Raw genomic sequence first — 22453 nt, forward strand, 5'->3', positions numbered from 1 at the left:
GAAGAGACCACAGAGTCAGGTAAAGTGTTCCAAGCACTGATGATTCTGTTACAGAAGTCATATTTTCTGCAATCTAGATTAAAGCAGTTAACATTAAGTTTCAATCTATTGGTTGCTCTTGTATTATTGCAATTAAAGCTGAAGTAGTCTTTAACAGGAAGGACACTACCATAGATGATTCTATGAGTTAAACTTAGGTCTTGTCGAAGGCGACGGAGTTCCCCACCTATCCCCTTGTCTAAGTCATGGATGAAGATGTTGACGAGTCCTGGGCCTAAAACAGAGCCTTGGGGTACTCCACTGCATACTTCCCTCCATGTAGATGCAGTTCCATTAAGGACTACTGTTGTAACTTTGAATTTTGAGATAAAACGAACGGTTGTTGAGGCAAGGACTGTCTGTAGTGCAAACCAACCAGGTAACCCTGGCATTTATTCCTCCACACCAGCAAACATTTCCCCCAGGTCAGGGATGGGAATGCAGCTTCAGGAGGATTTGCCAAGCTAAAACTGATCATCTCACATCACCTGCCTGCCCAGGACACAGGCAGGAACTTGCCAAGTTCTCTTTGCTGGGTGAGATGACAGCAGGAGACCTTAATCAAATTAGCCCGTCCTTCTGCCTTAGCCCCGGATTACCGGGTTCTGCAAGGCAGCTTTGGTCTGCTTTGCAAAAATAATCTACGGCTCCACGTCTTTTACTACAGGGCCAAAGGTTCGTTTCGTGATTCACAAGCTATTTGCTTTGGGAGAGCAGGAAGATCTCTCTGCTTTTGCAAGAAAGCTCAGGGATCCCTGTGTTTGAGAATGGGAAGGAACCATCGAGTCTCACCCCCGTTCTATGGAGGAATCCCAGTTAAAGCGGCCCTGATGGATGGCTGTCTAACCTTCGCATGTCTTAACAGAATAAAAGAGTTGGAAGGGACCTTGGAGGTCTTCTAGTCCAACCCCCTGCGTAGGCAGGAAACCCTTCACCACTTCAGACACATGGTTATCCAATCTCTTCTTAAAAACTTCCAGTGTTGGAGCATTCGCAACTTCTAGAGGCAAGTTGTTCCACTGATTAATTGTTCTCCGTGGTGCTGGGTGGAGGGAATCCAAGAGTGGGTGTTTCTCTCTCACTTCTGCCTGGAGACTGAGCCCTCGCTGTCAGGAAATTTCTCCTTAGTTCTAGGTTGCTTTTCTTCTTAATTAGTTTCCATCCATTGCTTCTTCTCTTGTCCTCAGGTGCTTTGGAGAATAGCTTGACTCCCTCTTCTTTGTGGCAACTCCTCAGATATTGGAAGACTGCTATCACGTCTCCCCTAGTTCCTTCTTTTCATTCAACTAGACATACCGAGTTCCCGCAACCGTTCTTCATATGTTTTAGCCTCCAGTCCCCTAATCATCTTTGTTGCTCTTCTCTGCACTCTTTCTAGAGTCTCCACATCTTTTTTACATCGTGGCGACCAAAACTTCTTCTAAGAACTGACTCTGTTGCTTTTAGGAGATTTGGAGATGGGTAGCCAATACATTTAATAAATAGTAAAATAAAATGGATTAAATAAAATCATATTACTATTTAACCAGCATATACCCCCCGCCCCGTAACTTCCACATTACTATATTACTCCTGTGGGTCCCAAAGGTGATTTTTAAAGAGGCAACTGGACTTTCTGTTTTTGTTTTCTTTGAAGACGTTTCGCTTCTCATCCAAGAAGCTGCACATCTAATTGCACCACTCAGGTGACCCTGATGCCACAGATAAACCTCCAAGTGGCCTCAACGACCCTCTAAAAGGATGCAAATGACCAGCTGACTGCAAGGAGTATAAATCCTTCCATTCCCCACTATCCAGCAAGAGCTGAAGAAGCTTCTTGGATGAGAAGCGAAACGTCTTCTAAGAAAACCCCCAGAAAGTCCAGTTGCCTCTTGAAAAAAGCACCTTTGAGACAACTGTGACCTGGATCAGGGGTCTCCAACCTTGGCAACTTTAAGACTTGTGGACTTCAACTCCCAGAATCTCCCGGAATTCTGGGAGTTGAAGTCCACAAGTCTTAAAGTTGCCAAGGTTGGAGACCCCTGACCTGGATAACTGAAAATCTCCATAGACATTTAGCTAGGTGGCCTTAACAACCCTCTAAAAGGATGCAAATGACCAGCTGACTGCAAGGAGCATAAATCTTTCCATTCCCCGTCATTCAATCAGAACGGAAGAAGCTTCTCGAATAAGAAGCGAAACGTCTTCAAAGAAAAACCAGAAAGTCCAGTTGCCTCTTGAAAAAAAAAGGCACCTTTGGGACAACCATGACCTGGATGGCGGAGAATCTCCATAGAAATCACTCCTGTCTATTATCAAAAGTTGCTGGTCAATAAGATGGACGGCGTATAAATTTAAGAAATTGATTAATAAATAAATATTATCCCATGAGATCAATCAGATCAACTCTTCGATGTATCAACTCTTGTGTGTGTTTGTGTTTGTGTGTGTATGTGTGTGCAGGCGTGTGCACGCTTGTTTTGCTTTTATGTAACCTTCAGCATTTTTTTTTTTCAGTTCGAAAGAGGTGGGGGAATAATTTTACCTGTTTTATGTAGGCCATGTAATTTTGGTCTTGGGCATAGGAGCCGTATTCATTCTCCACCTGCATGGCTATGATTGGCCCTCCGTTCTTGTACTAGGAAGAGAAGCAGGAGAACGTAAGCAAACGGGGCGCAGTTGGCGGATCTAACGACTGTATTTGGGAAGATTAATGGAGGAGGACTCTGTACAGTTTTGCCTTGCCTCTCCACGGCTTGGGCTGAAGTTCCATTTTAAAAGTGACTTAGAAAAATCTCTGAACTTCACCGGGACACAGAAATGGGAAACCAAAGATCTCCTCTGCGTCAAGAACACTTTCAGGAGGCAGAGACGGAGTAAATCTCAAAGGGCTTGCTGTACCCTCTCCTTACCACCAATGAAAGAAAAGAAAAGAAAGAAGCAAAGGAGAAAGAGAGAGAGAGAGGGAGGGAGGGAGGGAGGGAGAGAGAGAGAGAGAAAGGAAGGAAGGAAGGAAGGAAGGAAGGAAGGAAGGAAGGAAGGAAGGAAGGAAGGAAGGAAGGAAGGAAGGAAGAAGAAGAAGGAAAGAAAGAAAGAGAAAGAGAAAGAGAAAGGAAGAAAGAAGCAAAGGAGAAAGAAAGAGAGAGAGAAAAGAGAGAAAGAGAGAAAGAAAGAGAGAAGAAGGAAAAGGAAAGAAAAAAGGAAAGAAAGGAAAGAAAGAAGCAAAGGAGAAAGAAAGAGAGACAAAGAGATAAATAAATAAATAAATAAATAAATAAATAAATAAATAAATAAAGAAAGAAAGAAAGAAAGAAAGAAAGAGAAAGAAAGGAAGGAAGGAAGGAAGGAAGGAAGGAAGGAAGGAAGGAAGAAAGAAAGAAAGAAAGAAAGATGCTCAGGATACATTTGAACATTTAATAGCGTCCCAAGAAGGTCTAAAAAATTAATCTGGGGCGTTTGGACAAGGAAGCAATTTTCAATTCCGGTGCAATAAAAAATTGTGTGATTTAAAAGAAGAAAGTAAAAAGAAACCCCAGGAATAAGTAAATAAAGGGTGTGATATTATTTACCTGAAGATGGACCACCTGGAGCATTAGGTTGTCAAAGTAAGAATCTACGGCCTCCGTGAAGCCCTTGTAGGTTGTCCTGAGTTGCATCTCAGGGTCCTGAAGCAACCAGCTAGGAAGGAAGATGGTCAGGTAATCGGTTAAAATAGGAGAGAAATAGGAAATAATCTCAAACCCTCATGATCCCTGACAGTTTTTCCTGCCCCCCACCCTATTCTTAAGCAGCCTCGAAACAAATGGGCTGGAGCGGAATGGACATTCAGCTTGATTTTAAATCATTTTTAAATGCTTTAAGAAGTTCTTTAAAATATTCATACATGCAGGCACGCACACACCTTTTTTTTTTTATTATTTACATTTATATCCCGCCCTTCTCCGAAGACTCAGGGCGGCTTACAGTGTGTAAGGCAATAGTCTCATTCTATTTGTATATTTAAAAAGTCAACTTATTGCCCCCCCAACAATCTGGGTCCTCATTTTACCTACCTTATAAAGGATGGAAGGTTGAGTCAACCTTGGGCCTGGTGGGGCTTGAGCCTGCAGTAATTGCAAGCAGCTGCTTTTAATAACAGGCTTCTTATAGCCTTGAGCCACCACGGCCACCTTAGGAAAAGTGGGCAGAAAAATGCTGCACCAGAAGGAAGGAAGGAAGGAGGGATGAAAGGAAGGAAGGAAGGGGACAAGCAAAGGGGGGGAGAGAGAAAGAGAAAGAATAGAATAGAATTTAGAATAGAATTTAGAGAAATTTAGAGAAAGAAAAAAAAGAAAGAAAGAAAAAAAGAAAGAAAGAAAGAAAAGAAAAGAAAGAAAAGAAAAGAAAGAGGGGGAGGGAGAAAGGAAGGAAGAAAAATAAGAAAGAAAGAAGGAAGGAAGGAACGAAGGAAGGGGCAAGCAAAGGGCAGGAGAGAAAGAGAAAGAAAGAAAAAGGGGCCTGTGGCTCAGACTGCTAAGACAGTCTGTTATTAACAGCAGCTGCCTGCAATTACTGCAGGTTCTAGTCCCACCAGGCCCAAGGTTGACTCAGCCTTCCATCCTTTATAAGGTAGGTAAAATGAGGACCCAGATTGTTGGGGGGGCAATAAGTTGACTTTGTATATAAATATACAAATAGAATGAAGACTATTGCTAACATAGTGTAAGCCGCCCTGAGTCTTCGGAGAAGGGCGGGATATAAATGCAAATAAAAAAAAGAAAGAAAGAAAAGAAAGAGGGGGAGGGAGGAAGGAAGAAAAGTAAGAAAGAAGGAAAGCGAGAAGGAAGGAAGGAAAGAGAAAGAGAAAAAGAAAGAAAGAAAGAAAGAAAGAAAGAAAGAAAGAAAGAAAGAAAGAAAGAAAGAAAGAAGCAAAGGGGATGGAATCTTGGACAGTTCTAATAGGCGCAATATAATATTTTTTCTACCCACTTTACCTATGCATTTTCTAAACCTTTTCTAATGCAAGGTAATTTTGTGTAGCATTTTTCCTAGAGAAATGACCCTATTTTTTCTTAATATCTATATACAATTCATGATTTTTGAACCTAAAAAAAAAGGGGGACATGTTTTGCATAAGACTGCCGTGGCCTTGAATACAAGTTCAAATTAGGTAAGTTTGTCCTAGAATGCAAAGCACATTGGGACTTTTGCTTTTTTCCCTTCCCCCTATCTAAACTTGCCTCAAGTTGCAGGTTTAAATATCTGAAAACATTTAAAATATGCAACGGCGTGGAATTGGAGAAAACCACCTCAAAGTCACTTCACTGAAAAGAAGAAGGGGGAAGGTTAAAAGAGAGGCAGAAACTCTCTTTGAGCCAAGATTCCCTAGAGACGCTCAATCTCTGGTGGCAAAGACAAGTGGAAAAATAAAATAAAATAATAATAAGCAGGACTGGTGAGTGTCGGTGGCCCCCTTGGGACCCCGTAACTAGGAAGGATTTTCAGAGATGACGTTGGGACTTATCAAGGGTATTGCCTTAGGGCCTGACATCAACGGTTTATCCCCAGAGGAAAGAAATAAAACCAGTGAAAGGAAAAATAAAAAAAAGGAACCCAGCTGAGGAAAATCAGCCATTCTAGAAAGGAAGATGGAAGTTATTTGGAGCAGAGGTCTCCAACCTTGGCAATTTTAAGCCTGGCGGATTTCAATTCCCAGAATTCCCCAGCCAGCAAAGCTGGCTGGGGAATTCTGGGAATTGAAATCTGCCAGGCTTAAAGTTGCCAAGGTTGGAGACCTCTGATCTGGAGAATCAGCCAAAAATGCAGGCCAAATCAGGTTAAATTCCCAGTCTAATTAAGGGCAGCTTCTGTGGAATTTTGCACAGGGCAAGAAGTCATCTGTAGGTAGACCAGGAGTGTCCAAATTTGGCCCCTTGAAGAGTGGTGGACTTCAACTCCCAGAATTCCCCAGCCAGCATGAGTTTATAAATATGAGCAAGTTGCTGACTGGGGAAATTCTGGGAGTTGGAAGTCCACCACTCTTCAAGGGGCCATGTTTGGACATCCTTGAGGCAGACGATCAAAGACCTAAACTCTCTAATTAAGAGTAGAGAGGTGATGGCTTTTGCAGAGTTCAGTCCTTTGTCTATCACTGCGATGGCGAACCTATGGGGCGCGTGCCCCAGGTGGCACTCAGCGCCCTCTCTGTGGGCACACGAGCCATCGCCCCAGTTCAGCTCCGCCGTGCATGCGTACGCGCCTCCTGTTGGCCAACTGGTCATTGGATCCCTGCCATGCAAAAAATGCTTTTAAAAGTAAAAAAAAAAGCCTCTGATGATTGCACAGTTCAGCTGGGATCGTCAGAACCCTTTAAAAGCTTTTTTTAAACCACCTCTTCGGCCAAAGAGGTTGTAAAAAAAAAAAAGCTTTTAAAAGGCTCCTCTGGCGATCCCAGCTGAGTTGCCTGATCGCCAGAACCCTTTAAAAGCATTTTTTTCTACAGCCTCTTCGGCCGAAGAGGTTGTAGAAAAAATGCTTTGAAAAGTACAAAAAGAAAAAGAAAAAATTGGCCACGCCCACCTAATCACATTAGCTCCACCCATCCACCAAGCCACGCCCACAGAACCGGTAGTAACAAATTTTACATTTCACCCCTGCTACTTCTGCTCTCCGCCGTTACGGATCTCTCTCCCCCCCACTCCCCAAATCATTCTCTTGGAAAATGTTGTCCGCTGCTTTTACCGTGAAATAGGCGCGAAGGGAGGGAGCGAATAGCAGGAAGGCCAAAAGGGCTTTTACGCGGAATAATTGAATGCAGAAGGAACAAATGGTGCTTTTTTATTCTGGGTGGCAAGAAAAACACTCTGGAATCGGGCAAGTTCTCACCGCCCCCACCATCACCCTGCACAAACTGCCCTATTGTTCCCTTTCCTCCCCTTTTCCTTCCCCATCTCCATAGCTTTGATGACAGGGCTCCTCATTCCTGAGATAGCTTGTCCTTCTCCATTCATCAGGCCACTCCCCTCCCTCCCTCTCTCCCTCCCACCCGCTGTTCCCCCCCCCCCCCGTTCTGCTTTTAAGTCTCCAAACCGCAGGGTCAAAATATCGCTGGTGGACGGAGAGGATTTCAACAGAAAAAGCCAGGCTTCCATCCTGCACTTTCTCTAACAATCTAAACCGAGAAACAGGGGAAGTAGTTGCGTTCAACAAGATAGCCGATTTCCTCCCCCCCCCCTTCTATTTTTTTTGGGGGGGGGGGAGAAATGTTTCTGCCCAGAATTTTGCCTCAACTTCTGACCCAAACGAGCGGTCAGTGGGCGTTGCAGAGGAACCGTGAAGAACTGTTTTTCTGATTCGGGTGAAGCAGGGAGGCATTTTTTAATATCATTTGCACGGATTCCTGGGGAAGGAGGGGCAGGAAAGCCATTGCAAAGCCTTGCCAGCCCTCATCCCCTGAATGTCTTTTAACCCACTGCAACTACATAGCAAAAAAGGCTCTAAGAGTTGTAAACCTAATTTTGCGTAGCTTCTTTTCCAAAAACTCTACACTACTAGCCAGAGCATACAAAACATTTGCAAGACCTATTCTTGAATACAGCTCACCTGTCTGGAACCCATACCGCATCTCTGACATTAATACAATTGAACGAGTCCAGAAATATTTTACAAGAAGAGTTCTCCGCTCCTCTGTAAACAACAAAATACCTTATACCTCCAGACTTGAAATACTGGGATTAGAAAATTTAGAACTCCGCCGACTCCGACAAGACCTGTGTTTAACACACAGAACCATCTATTTCAATGTCCTTCCTGTCAAAGACTACTTCAGCTTCAATCGCAATAATACAAGAGCAAACAATAGATTCAAACTTAACATTAACCGCTTCAATCTTGATTGCAGAAAATATGACTTTTGTAACAGAGTTGTTAACGCTTGGAACGCACTACCTGACTCTGTGGTCTCTTCTCAAAATCCCAAAAACATCAACCAAAAACTGTCTACCATTGACCTCACCCCATTCCTAAGAGGACTATAAGGGGCGTGCATAAGTGCACAAAAGTGCCTACCGTTCCTGTCCTATTGTTTTCTTTCATTATATGTGCTTGTATATAATGTTGTGACAAAAATAAATAAAAAACCAGCTGGGTTCTGTAGTACGTGTAGCAATAGTACTTAGACATGCGTGGCGGAGCTGAACTGGGCGATGTTCTCGTGTGCCCACACATAGAGGACACTGTGTGCCACCTGTGGCATGCCTGCCATAGGTTCGCCATCACAGGCCTATTATGTAGAATATTTAAAATAAAATAATCTTTGATTGACAAGGTCCACTGCAAAGGAATAACTGCTGAGTTTGTCTGGATTCTTACGTTCTATTTGGCTGCCTCTGTCCCTTTCGATTTATGCTCCAATTATCAGATTTCTTTGCCTTAAAATTAGACCTATGAAAGCTGAAGTTAAGTAGTAGCATTTTACACAGAGGTCTACATCATTCAGACTTACCTGGGCAGGCCACCGAGGTCCCACTCTGAGCATATATACGGTCCGGGGCGCAGGATCACCCATAGTCCTACTTCTTCTGCTATCCTAAGAAAAGCCCTAGAGAAGCCAAGGAAAAGGAGAAGGAGAAGCAAATAGTACTGCAAGGGCAGAGCGGCTTGAAATTTAGCAAAGGAAGCTCAAAAAAGCAATAGCAATAGCACCTAAACTTATATACCGCTTTACAGTGCTTTACAGCCATCTCTAAGCGGTTTACAGAGTCAGCATTTTGCCCCCAACCATCTGGGTCTGCATTTTACCGACCTCGGAAGGACGGAAGGCTGAGTCAATCTGGAGCCGGTCAGGATTGAACGCCTGGCAGTCGGGAGAATTAGCCTGCATTACTACATTCTAACCACTGGGAAGGGAAGGGAAGGGAAGGGAAGGGGAAGGAAGGAAGGAAGGAAGGAAGGAAGGAAGGAAGGAAGGAAGGAAGGTAGCAATAGCACTTAGACTTACATACCGCTTCACAGTGCTTTACAGCCCTCTCTAAGCGGTTTACAGAGTCAGCCTATTGCCCCCAACCATCTGGCTCTGCATTTTATCGACCTCAGAAGGATGGAAGGCTGAGTCAACATGGAGCCGGTAAGGATCGAACACCTGGCAGTCGGCAGAATTAGCCTGCAATACTGCATTCTAACCACTGCGCCACCACGGCTCAAAAACTAACTTTATCGAAAGACCTAACTGTAGAACGTAGGGATTATTAAAAGGGACCCATGAAATTTTCCTGCCAACTACGTTCTGCTGATAGTTTTATAGAGTTTGCAAAAGTTATAGCTATTAAGGCTCAAACATAGTTCTCTCTCTCTCTCCCCCCCCCCCAATCAGGGTCTTATGCTGATAGTCATATAGAGATTCTTTTGAAATTCTACTTTTATTTATACGTCTGAAAGCTGCGTACATAATGCCCAATCGCTTTTATTACGATCGCTAGCACAAGAACCTCCTGTATTTCTGATTCTCAACTCAAACTCTCTCTCCACCTTTTTACTTTTAAAACCATCCCTCTGTTTCCTAGTACTGCATAAGAATGAGAAATTCTTACGCAGTATATAAATTTGATATCGGATGAAAACGGATGGTTAGATTTGTTTAGAAAAGAAAAGGCAAATCGCTTGGTACGTACTGCAGGTCCAAGTTTCCGCTGAAGTCAAACTTCCCTCGGACGGCCTCGTGAAGATTCCACGGGACATACCTGGAACACGCAGAGAATAAATATCTCCGAAATAGAGGCACATGATCCATCTGATTTTACGACTTTTGCAGCACACATTAAGCCAGAGGTCTTCAAAGTTGGCAGCTTTAAGACTTGTGAACTTCAACTCCCAGAGTTCTCCAGCCAGGAATTCTGGGAGTTGAAGTCCACAGTCTAAAAGCTGCCAACTTTGAAGACCTCTGCGTTAAGCTAATCTCCATGGCCGTTAAGTGACTGCCACAGTTGTTATGTGCTATCCTTGGCTGGAGAATTCTGGGAGTTGAAGTCCACAAGTTTTAAAGCTGCCAAGTTTAAAGACCTCTGCATTAAGCAAATCGCTTTAAGTGACTCCCATTGTTGTTAAGGGAACCGAATGGTTCGCTATGGGTGCAGATTTGGCCAAACGAGAAATAAATGCTAGAATTTATTAGCTAGCAGGATGCTGCCAACAGCCATAAAGGCAACCTGGGTGCTAAGCGCCCCATGACCGTGGGGTTCCCCCAATCATCGAAACTACTGAATCTGGGTTGTAAGTACCCCTCCCCTCCCCAGGTGTGTGCGTCAGAACTTTGACTAGCCTCTATGCTACGGGTTGTAAGTCAAGGACTACCCGTATTCCAGTGAAATCGGCAATTACCGTTTTTTTCAGAGTATTAGTCGCACTTTTCTCCCCCCCAAAGAGGGTAAAAATCTGTGTGTGTCTTATAAACTAACTGTAGCCATGCCCACTTGTTGGCCCCCACCTTTTGGCCTCTGCCTCCCAGCAATTTACCTCCTTGCAGCAAACAGCAAACGGTCCGTTTCAGCTTCACAACAGCCTGAATAGCACAAGCAGCTGATTGTCCGTTGGATCGGCCTCCCGACCGTCAGGTGTTTCAGGCTGCAGGGATTGCCATGGCCTATTGCTGCGTGGGCCTCTGCTGCTTGCTGCAAGGAGGTAAATTGCTGGAAGTAGATTTTTGTTTTCTTGTACTAATCAGGCTGTGCTGAAACTGAAACTAAAGCAGTCTGTTTGTTGTTTGCTGCAAGGAGGCAAATTGCTGGGAGGCAGACTATTTTTTCCCTTGTTTTCCTCCCCCAAAAAGATAGGTGCATCTTATAGTCCGGAGCATCTTATACTCTGAAAAATACAGTACATTTGAGACAAAGCTGAGCGGGCCGTGAAGAGCAGATCAGCCTTACGTTGTGAGGGTGTTCAGGCCGCAGGCCTTCATCTTGACCAAGCGGTCCCTCCAATACTCCTGGGGGATGCGGAAATAGTGCATTGAGCCGCCAAGGATGCGAAAGGGCTTCTCCTCCAGCAGGAACTGCGAGTGCTTGGCCTGTAAGCCCAGCACTCGGCCCCAGAACCGCATGGGGATTACGTTCGTCAAGTTAAACCTGAACAGGAAAAAAAGGAAAAGGATAGCGGTAGCAGAGCAAGGAGGTAGAGAGTCGGTTTAATCTGATGGTTAAGGCACCAGGCTAGAAAGTGGGAGGCCGTGAGCTCTAGTCCTGCGGTAGGCATGAAAGCCAGCTGGTTGACTTGGGGTAATCACCCAAAACCGGCTTTCATGCCTAAAGTAGGACTAGAACTCCCAGTCTCCTGGTGACTGGCCAAAGGACACCCGGCTGGATTTCATGCCCAAGGTGTGACTAGAAGTCCCAACTTCTTGGTGACTGGCCAAAGGACACCCAGTCAGATTCATGCCCACGGTGTGACTAGAACGCCCAATTCCTGGTAATTGGCCAAAGGACACCCAGTCGGATTCATGCCCAAGATATGACTAGAACTCACAGTCACCTAGTGATCGGCCAAAGGACACCCACCGAGCCAGCTTACATGCCTATTTTGCCCTCTTCTCTCCTGTATTTAACCCATTTCATGGAGTCGTGCTATAACCTCTCTCTTTCTGCCTCTCGTCATCGTTCCAAAGAAACTTTCTATTTCCCTTCAGCATCCATGATTTAACTTTGAGAACTCCCCTTCACTTCCTCAATTTGTGTTATCCTGGATCTCGGGGGGCGGGGGGGGCGGGGGGTAGGGGGAATTGGGGGGGGGGGAGAAGGAAGAAAAGGAACCACTGCTTTCAGGAGGAAATCTTCAACCCACGCTCGAAAACTCCGAACAAGGAAACCAGCAGGGAGTTTAGAAAATGGGAAGCTGCAAAATGATGGGTCTCTGCAGGTGCGCGAAGGCAGGCCCCGTTTTCAGACGCACATGTTCAAAATGCTCCCAACAGTCTGCATAGATATTCTGGCAGCGCCAAGCTGTGGCTGTCAAACAAGAAGCAGATATAAAGAGGCAGAGAGAATCTGGAATTCTGCCATGCTCTGTTTCCTTAACCAACAAAACATTTTGCTTTCCTCCCCCCGCACCAATGTTTCACGACGCAAAACCAGCGAACCAGAGGAAAAAGAATATGACCTCTGATACCTGCCTATTTACAATAGCTGAATAAAAATGGCCATAATCCAGCGGACTTCATCCAGGCTGCCTGTTCCCTCGGGGGGGTGGGGTTGTGCTCTTCGAGGCGCTTATGGTCAACTTATTACCTGAAATCGCTGCAGTAGCCATGCAGAAACTGTAGGTACTGAGAATGCTAACTTGTCTATGTATCGGTGGGATGGAGACAGGTTTTAGCAGGGATCTGAGGCCATCTTATAAGCTGATGAACACAATACTCACCCAGAACTGTTAAACCGAAGTTGAACTGTTGTCTGTTCCTAGAAAGATATTTCTGCCATTAATGTCGTGTTCCTCTATTAGAGGAACAGTTATCCAGGGAAAATCAATGTGCAAATTTGTTTGTGAGAAAGAAGTGAAAAACAAGGTGACTTTTTTTTTTTTTAAAAAAAAGAAGAATCTCATGTGTTAGAACTTAGAATAACAGAGTTGGAAAGGGAACTTGGAGGTCTTCTAGTCCAACCCCCTGCTTAGGAAGGAAACCTTACACCACTTCAGACAAACGGCTATCCAATATCTTCTTAAAAACTTCCAATGTTGAAGCACCCACAACTCCTGGAGGCAAGGCGTTCTATTCTGGCGACCAAGATGGGACTGACAGGAAGAGGCCGTTGACCTTCCAGACGGACTGCCCTGGTGGGTGAACCCCTGTCCCAGCGTTTGAAAGCTCCACGCCGGCTCCGTAGCCCTTGCCTACGGGGAGACTTCATCGAAGGGATAGAGGACACGCCCGCCAGCGAAACACTCCATTCAAAGATCCTTGAGGACAAAGAGAATTGGCTCTCCAGTCTGCGGACCAAGAAGACAGCCTGCAGGCGAGTATATATATATATATATAATGAGTGTTACCCCAATCACTTTTGGATTGGGAAGGGTGGACTGATCCTCCTCCAGGAGACGGGTGGTCGTGCCTAAGTCTTCAAGTAGGTAGGATTCTGTGTGGGTGGAAAGAGTAGCAAAAGAGGTGGCCCACGGACACCTCTGCAATGCATGTTGGATAAACCCTAAGCCAGGGATTGTGGGTTGGAGTCCCACCCCAGCTGGTTATTCTAGGGATGATGGTGATCCAGTGGCCCCCGTTCACCTTGAGGATGGCGACTCGTCAGAGTGGCCCACCTTTGGCGTAAGGTGGCCAGGCCCCCGTTTGGCATAACGTGACCAATGACCGGGTCCTTGGACCCAGAACTCATGTCGACAGTTCACCAAAAAGTGACGGGTGATGGACATTGGGACCAATATCCCTATATTGATCAGTGGAAACCCCCCCCTCCCCCATGGCTGCTTAAGTGCCAGGCAGAATTTGCAAGAGTTTGCTTGGTGAAGTCTAAACAGGCAGGAAGAACGAAGACTTTAGTACCAAAGGTTTTGAGCCAGGAAGATAGGGAGGACCTTGTTAGACCCCCCTTCCTACATTCCTAGACCAGGTGGAGGCATACCAGCCAAATAAGACCAATGGCCCCTCCAGCTATTAAGACTGAACTGATCGCTGTACAGCCAAAAGCAGTTGATCTGAAACATAATAAAGACAAGAAGAGAAAAGCCTCTTGTGTCTTCGGTGAGTTCCAATGACTCAGTGTCAAGCGAAAAGACACAAGAGATAATTGATCTCATGTCTACAATCATAGAAAGCCAATAAACCAACCTGGCAGGACATGCAGCAACTTCTGTCGAAGTTAAATCTGGAATCCTAATGAATTGTGTTCAAATTCCACTCTTAGTATTAGAAGGTTCATGTTATATAGACAAGTCAAGTAACGTTCGTTTCTTAACCACAATTATAACTACAGGAAGATCATAGCCGAAACCGCAGACAGCTTGACAGATAACTGAACTTAGATCGCTTTGCCAGACACCTGTGCCCTAATTATAAGAAGGACACATGAAATAAGCTTATCGAAACATAAGGGGGGGGGGCACTGAGATAGTGGGCTGTCAATAAGACAATCATGCTCTGATATATGCTTGTACAACCATATAGAGAAAGATATTTTTTTTTTCATTTTCCTGTTTTCTGTATTGTCTCAAGTATAAAGATATGTACATCAGAACATCTCGTTGTTCAGTGGGTTATATTTGCACAAAACCACTGATCCTGCGCATGAATAAACCTTTTCTGTTTGATCCCGGAATTCCTTGTCAAATCCTTTGAATTCCACAACAGTTCCACTGAGTAATTGTTCTAACTGTCAGGAAATTCCTCTTTAGTTCTAGGTTGCTTCTCTCCTTGATGAGTTTCCACCCATTGCTTCTTGTCCTGCCCTCAGGTGTTTTGGAGAATAGCTTGACTCCCTCTTCTTTGGGGCAACCCCTGAGATATTGGAAGACTGCTATCATGCCTCCCCTAGTTCTTCTTTTCATTAAACCAGACATGCCCAGTTCCTGCAACCGTTCATCGTATGTTTTAGCCTCCAGTCCCCTAATTATCTTGGTTGCTCTTCTCTGCACTCTTTCTAGAATCTCAACATGTTGTTTTCTTCAACTTCCCAAATCCTGAGATCTGAAGCTAAACAAGCTAAGATCTACAGCAACTAGGGAAACATCCAGATGTATAGACTTCCAGCTCCACAGCTTCTCAGCAATGGTCTTGCTAGTTGGGGAATTCTGGGAATTGAAGTCTCCACACCTGGAAACTGTCCTGGTTGGGAAACTCAGTTCTACTGCAAAAGGACCAAGAAGGATGCATGATGAAGACGATTTCTACTGGGAATCTTAAATCACGATTTAAGAAGAGACAGCATGACTCTTGCCAAGTGATCAGTTAAAAAGGAAGAGTTGATAGAGAAGTTTAACGATAGAGATGTTCTGAATTGCAATAGAGCACCAACAAAACTAGACATAAAAATTGCAGTGGTTGACTCCACAACCTTCAAATTTCTAGGTAGAAACCTTCAAATTTCTCATATCGCAAGATCTAAAATGGACAGCTAACATCAAAAACATCATTAAAAAAGGACAGCAAAGAATGTTCTTTCTGCGCCAACTCAGTAAGCTCAAACTGCCCAAGGAGCTGCTGATTCAGTTCTACAGAGGAATTATTGAGTCTGTCATTTGCACCTCTATAACTGTCTGGTTCGGTTCTGCAACCTAACAAGAAAGACACAGACTTCAGAGGATAATTAGAACTGCAGAAAAAATAATTGCTACCAACCTGCCTTCCATTGAGGACCTATATACTGCACGAATCAAGAAGAGGGCTGTGAAAATATTTACAGACCCCTCGCATCCTGGACATAAACTGTTTCAACTCCTACCCTCAAAACGACGCTATAGAGCACTGCACGCCAGAACAACTAGACACAAGAACAGTTTTTTCCCGAAGGCCATCACTCTGCTAAACAAATAATTCCATCAACACTGTCAAACTATTTACTGAATCTGCACTACTATTAATTTATTTATTTATTTATTTATTGTTTGAATTTATATACCGCCCTATCTCCCAAAGGACTCAGGGCGGTTCACAGGCATATAAAAACATCAATATACAAATTAAAACAATCATTAAAAAACTTATTCTACTGCCCAATTAATTAAAAGTAAAAATATAGATATTAAAATCAATTTAAAAACCCCTCTAAATTTAAAATCTAAAAAACTAAGCCAGTCCTGCACAAATGAATAAATGTGTCTTGAGCTCGCGACGGAAGGTTCGAAGGTCCGGAAGTTGACGGAGTCCTGGGGGGAGTTCGTTCCAGAGGGCGGGAGCCCCCACAGAGAAGGCCCTTCCTCTGGGCGTCGCCAGACGACACTGCCTAGCTGACGGCACCCTGAGGAGTCCCTCTCTGTGAGAGCGCACGGTCGGTGAGAGGTATCTGGTGCAGTAGGCGGTCCCGTAGATAACCCGGCCCTATGCCATGGGCGCTTTAAAGGTGGTCACCAAAACCTTGAAGCGCACCGGAAAGCCACAGGTAGCCAGTGCAGACCGCGCAGGATAGGTGTTATACGGGAGCCACGAGGCTCCAACTATCACCAGCGCAGCCGCGTTCTGGACTAACTGTAGCCTCCGGATGCCCTTCAAGGGGAGCCCCATGTAGAGGCGTTACAGTAATCCAGGCGAGGCGTCACGAGGCGTGAGTGACCGTGCATAGGGCCTCCCGGTCCAGAAAGGCGCAACTGGCGCACCAGGCGAACCTGGTAGAACGCTCTCCTGGAGACGGCTGTCAAATGATCTTCTAGAGACAGCCGTTCATCCAGGAGGACGCCTAAGTTGCGCACCCTCTCCATCGGGGCCAATGACTCGCCTCCGATGGTCAGCTGCGGATTTAGCTGACTGTACCGGGACGCCGGCATCCACAGCCACTCTGTCTTGGAGGGATTGAGCTTGAGCCTGTTTCTCCCCATCCAGACCCGTACGGCCTCCAGACACCGGGACAGCACTTGATGGCCGTTGGGGTGGTCCGGTGTGGAAAAGTACAGCTGGGTGTCATCCGCGTACAGCTGGTACCTCACACCGAACCCACTGATGATCTCACCCAGCGGCTTCATATAGATGTTGAACAGAAGGGGCGAGAGGATCGATCCCTGCGGCACCCCACAAGTGAGGCGCCTCGGGGCCGACCTCTGCCCCCCTGTCAATCTTCTCATAGTTCCCATCACCAATCTCTTTCCACTTATGACTGTATGACTATAACTTGTTGCTGGCAATCCTTATGATTTATATTGATATATTGACCATCAATTGTGTTGTAAATGTTGTACCTTGATGAACGTATATTTTCTTTTATGTACACTGAGAGCATATGCACCAAGACAAATTCCTTGTGTGTCCAATCACACTTGGCCAATAAAAATTCTATTCTATTCTATTCTATTCTATTCTATTCTATTCTATTCTATTCTATTCTATTCTATTCTATTCTATTCTATTCTATTCTAACCTGCATACCACATAGTACTCATAGCTTACAGCAAGAAAATGTAGGCAGTGGTAATAATATTTAGAAAAGGAATCCTGAATAAAATGCGGGATACCTAAATCCTGCATGGATGAACCAGAAACTATAGTTTACAAACTATAAAGACTACAGCATTTTTTTTTAAAGGGAATAAGAACCTCTTGGGTATTATTACGAGCTACGATTTTTCTACAATCTTTGACACTAATTACAAGCAGATATTTCATTTCTTATTCTCAGCTAAGGTACTTTTCGGCTGAGATTCATCTTTTCATCTTTTATTCATCTGTCATTTTTTAACATATCTGTGGATTTCAAACTATATCTTAGAGGGCAGCCTCAAATTCTCCAAACTACTCAAAATTTCCACTACTGGTTCTCCAGAACTGGTCAGAACCTGCTGAAACCCGCCTCTGAATTATACTCTATATTTTATTTATTTGATTTTTGATTTTTATACCGCCCTTCTCCCGAATATTATAGAACTATGTATTAATGATTGTGATCGGTACTAGGAATGTATATTGAGGCAATGAATAATGAAAGATTGAAGGATGAATTTTTGATTTTAAATTGATGTGAAGAGTTAACAGAAGGAAGTGGGGGGGGGAAACGACTTTGAATATTATAGTGATATTGGAAGGGAAAAAAATAAAATAAAATTGAGATAGAAACAAGAGAGGAATAAGATAGATAGATGGATGGATGGATGGATGAATGGATGGATGGATAGATAGATAGATATTGACATGAAGGTATATGAAAGAACAAAAGGAAAGTTTAGAATTAAAGGGTATTAATAGTAAAATATATGTATATATGAAACTACGAAAATGAAATGTAATAACTAGGAGTAATAACATTATGTTTATTGTACTGAAATGTATGATACCTAGATATCACACTATTCACACCTTGATCTGCTCCAGGCTAATTTTGAGCCAGCAGGCCAACCCAAATGACCAATGTCATTTGGCCAATGAACAACAGTCGTACGTGGTTTCCTATCTTTCAAGGGCTGTACGATTCCCAGGCACTGCAAAAACCATGAAAAATGCTCTACAATATAATGTGGTGACAGGATCCAGCTTTGAAAATTGAGGTGCCCTGGATAGGTTAGATCAGGGGTGAAATGCTCCCGGTCCGGACCGGTTCGGCTGAACCGGTAGCGATGACGGCCGGCAGTTTGGAGAACCGGTAGTGACAAGGCTCCGCCCACCCGCTCAGTCGTCATTACTTGCACAGAAGGGTTTGCGCATGCGCAGAGGTTCGGTGCACAGACATGTCGCGTGTGGTACATGCACTTCCGAACCAGTAAGGAAGGTTAAGTAGATTTCACCCCTGGGTTAGATGCAAGATATGGGATGACTGACAGGGGTCTATCATCTCTCAGAAAACTTGAGAGATACATATTCCTCTCTTTCACCTGTAAGCACCAAAGCCACCTGGGCTTGTGTTAGCCCAGTGGTAGTCAACCTGGTCCCTACCGCCCACTAGTGGGCGTTCCAGCTTTCATGATGGGCGGTAGGGGTTTTGTCCGATACTGAAGCACTTTCCTTTTTTTGAAAAATTTAATTGACTTTAAAAAAAAATATTTCATAGCATTATTTAAAAACATTTTCATTAGGTTTTCATAAAATTCCCCGTGACAATTTAAATTTCTGAAAATATACTATTTGTATCGCCCGCGCATAAGTTTAGTTCGCGTTACCTAAGTGAAACTAAATGGCGCTCTAGTGCGACCGCAAGCAAAAGAGCCTCGTCCCAGAATAGCTCGCGCATCTCCCCCCACACCACCCAGCTGTAACAGACAAGCAGAGTGGTCGCCGGTGTTCTCCCCCCCCCAACCCAATCCACGATGCGCGAGAGGCATGCGCAGACGACGATACACGGCGCATTACTGTGGAACCGGTGGGCGGTTAGAAAATTTTACTACTAACAGAGATACAAAAGTGGACGGTAGGTATAAAAAGGTTGACTACCCCTGTGTTAGCCCGACACGGAATTGATTTACAACATCAGCAACATGTCTTCCTTTGTCCATTAGAATAGAATAGAATAGAATTTTTATTGGCCAAGTGTGATTGGACACACAAGGAATTTGTCTTGGTGCATATGCTCTCAGTGTACATAAAAGAAAAGATGCGTTCATCAAGGTACAACATTTACAACACAATTGATGGTCAATATATCAATATAAATCATAAGGATTGCCAGCAACAAGTTATAGTCATACAGTCATAAGTGAAAAGAGATTGGTGATGCGAACTATGAGACGATTAATAGTAGTGCAGATTCAGTAAATAGTCTGACAGTGTTGAGGGAATTATTTGTTTAGCAGAGTGATGGCCTTCGGGAAAAAACTGTTTTTGTGTCTAGTTGTTATGGTGTGCAGTGCTCTATAGTGTCATTTTGAGGGTAGGAGTTGAAACAGTTTATGTCCAGGATGCGAGGGGTTCTGTAAATATTTTCACGGCCCTCTTCTTGATTTGTGCAGTATACAGGTCCTCAATGGAAGGCAGGTTGGTAGCAATTATTTTTTCTGCAGTTCTAATTATCCTCTGAAGTCTGTGTCTTTCTTGTTAGGTTGCAGAACCGAACCAGACAGTTATAGAGGTGCAAATGACAGACTCAATCATTCCTCTGTAGAATTGGATCAGCAGCTCCTTGGGCAGTTTGAGCTTACTTTTTACGATAGGCAAGGAATGGATTTCGTATTTGTGCCACTTATTTAAAATAAGTCATAGGCAGCTTGACATGGCGTTGCTCTCCGCCGTCCTTTCTTTATTTGAAGATCAGCCAGGGAAATTCTCCCCTAGGGACTAACTGACTCAGCAGGGGAGACACATATGCATACACACAAGTGTCTCCCCCAGGCACCTGAGCGTTCCTGATTTCAGCTTTTCCAAATGAAATGCCACGCGCCCACGTGCGCACTCCTATCATCGGCCCCAAAATGTCAATTTGTAGACATGGTTTTTTTTTTCTTCCCCCGGTCATCTTTTGATCTTCCTCCAAATTCAATTTGCATCATTTGCTCGGCTTAATCTAATCAGAACATCTATTTCTTTTAGTAACCCAACTCGCTAACGAAGCTATGAAAGAAAGAAAAATAGATGTCACGTCCTTAAAATATACTATAAAGCGACCATGTTCATGAAGGTTTAGTTTGGGGTGGTTTTTTTTCCTTTCTTTCTTTTTTTACACATTAATGAATATTACCCGGTTGTGTACATAAAATTGTAGCCAAACCAAACAGAAGGACATTAGTGTGTACATTTGTCTGAACTTCCATTCTGGGGGAAAAAAATTGTCTGCTTTAACCAATTGCAGGTTAGTGTTAAATCTGCTAAAAAAAGGAAATTTGGAGAGCAATTCTTCCAAATCAGATTCTAAACACCATACAGATAGTTCACTTAGTGACACTTTCAAGTTACAAACGGCGTTGAAAAACAAAAATGACTTTACGACCATTTTTTCCAGACTTAGGACCGCCGCAGCATCCCCGCAGTCATGGGATTTACGTTTGGATGCTCAGCAACCGACTCACATTTATGACGGTTGCAGCATCCCTGGGTCGCGTGATCCTCTTTTGCGACCTTCTGACAAGCCAAGTCCATACGGAAGCCAGTTTCCCTTAACAACCTTGTTACTAATTTTAACTTGGCAACTCCAAATCTCAACCAGCAAATGCTCAGTCTTACATATAGGAAAAAAGAACCCAAACACTAAGTACTCGCTTGATGGACATTACCTTACAGACGACCCCCATCCCGTTAAAGACCTTGGAGTTTTCATGTCAAATGATCTCAGTGCCAAAGCCCACTGCAACTACATAGCAAAAAAGGCTCTAAGAGTTGTAAACCTAATCTTGCGTAGCTTCTTTTCCAAAAACTCTACACTACTAACCAGAGCATATAAAACATTTGCTAGACCAATTCTAGAATACAGCTCACCTGTTTGGAACCCTCACCACATCTCTGACATTAATACAATTGAACGTGTCCAGAAATATTTTACAAGAAGAGTTCTCCATTCCTCTTGAAAACAACAAAATACCTTATCCCACTAGACTTGAAATCCTGGGCTTGGAAAACTTGGAACTCTGAGGTTTTCACGGGTGTTTGTATGTAGGTCTTTGGTTGTTCGGGTTTTCTCCCGTGTAAAATTGGAAGTGTCTTGGCGACGTTTCGACGAAGTCTCATTCGTCATCTTCAGGCTTCAGCTTCATGCTTCTGGGAACAATGTGTGATCGCAGCTGTTTCTTCCTTTTAACTGCTAGTGGGGGTTTGAACTGATTGGGTGGGAGCTTGGCTGTGCTCTGATTGGATGGTTTTTTTTTTTTGTGCTCTGATTGGCTGGGGGTGTGTCCTGTTTGGGTGGGGGCTTGGTTGTGCTTAGTTTAGTCTGTGTGCATCTTGTTGCTGAGTGAGGTGAAGTGTGAGGAGATCTTTGTTGATTTGATCTAGGAGGAATCTTTTTGTGTGAAGTTCGTTTCTGATTAAGGCCAATTCTGTTCTTTTCAAACCCCTCCAATTCTGTTCTTTTCAAACCCCTCCAATCCATACATGCAGCAGACTGACACCCACTATGAAGATGTAGCACGACCACAAAGCCAAACAACAGCTATGCAGCTCACCAGCTCAAATCCCCCTGCAACACAGACTAAACTGAGCACAACCAAGCCCCCACCCAAACAGGACACACCCCCAGCCAATCAGAGCACAAAAAAAACCCCATCCAATCAGAGCACAGCCAAGCTCCCACCCAATCAGTTCAAACCCCCACTAGCAGTTAAAAGGAAGAAACAGCTGCGATCACACATTGCTCCCAGAAGCATAAAGCTGAAGCCTGAAGATGACGAATGAGACTTCGTCGAAACGTCGCCAAGACACTTCCAATTTTACACGGGAGAAAACCCGAACAACCAAAGACCTACATATATATATATATATATATATATATATATATATATATATATATATGCTTATACCTTTATATACTATATAACCTTTCTGTATGATAGTTACATATATTGTTGTGACAAAATAAATAAATAAATAAATAGAATAAAATAAATAAACAACCGCAGCGGCGACCAGAGTTGTAAAACTGAGGCAAAACTCACTTATCGAATGTCTCACTCGGCAACAGAAATCCTGGGCTCAACTGTGGTCGTAAGTCGAGGACTACCTGTCACTACTTCCAAGGGCCAAATGTGACCTTAATTTTTTTAATTCAGTCCTAGAGTAGCTTAACTCAATGTGTCTTCTAATTAGAGGGCTTCTCAAACCTTTTGCTCCACTAACCTGGAGATTTAGTGGTTATCCAGCTTTAACGGAGGGAGGCAGCTAAGTAGGGCCATGACTTTAGAAGGG

The 22453-nt window shown here is 43.9% G+C and overlaps 1 protein-coding gene across 3 annotated transcripts in view; it reads right to left on the reverse strand.

Moving 5' to 3' along the window:
* Positions 1-22453, reverse strand: part of LOC131203613 (beta-galactosidase-1-like protein 2) — a 60918-nt gene that overhangs the window by 32414 nt on the left and 6051 nt on the right. For 2 of the 3 annotated variants that reach the window (XM_058193997.1, XM_058193996.1), the window contains exons 2-6: positions 10917-11114; positions 9666-9734; positions 8501-8596; positions 3588-3696; positions 2564-2656 (exon numbers count right to left, since the gene is read on the reverse strand). In XM_058193997.1, coding sequence (XP_058049980.1) covers positions 2564-2656; positions 3588-3696; positions 8501-8596; positions 9666-9734; positions 10917-11114 — 565 coding nt within the window. The remainder of the gene's footprint in view (positions 1-2563; positions 2657-3587; positions 3697-8500; positions 8597-9665; positions 9735-10916; positions 11115-22453) is intronic. The other variant, XM_058193998.1, reaches the window with a different exon arrangement.

The sequence above is a fragment of the Ahaetulla prasina genome, chromosome 9, assembly GCF_028640845.1.
Source record: "Ahaetulla prasina isolate Xishuangbanna chromosome 9, ASM2864084v1, whole genome shotgun sequence".
In the NCBI taxonomy this organism is placed as follows: Eukaryota; Metazoa; Chordata; class Lepidosauria; order Squamata; family Colubridae; genus Ahaetulla; species Ahaetulla prasina.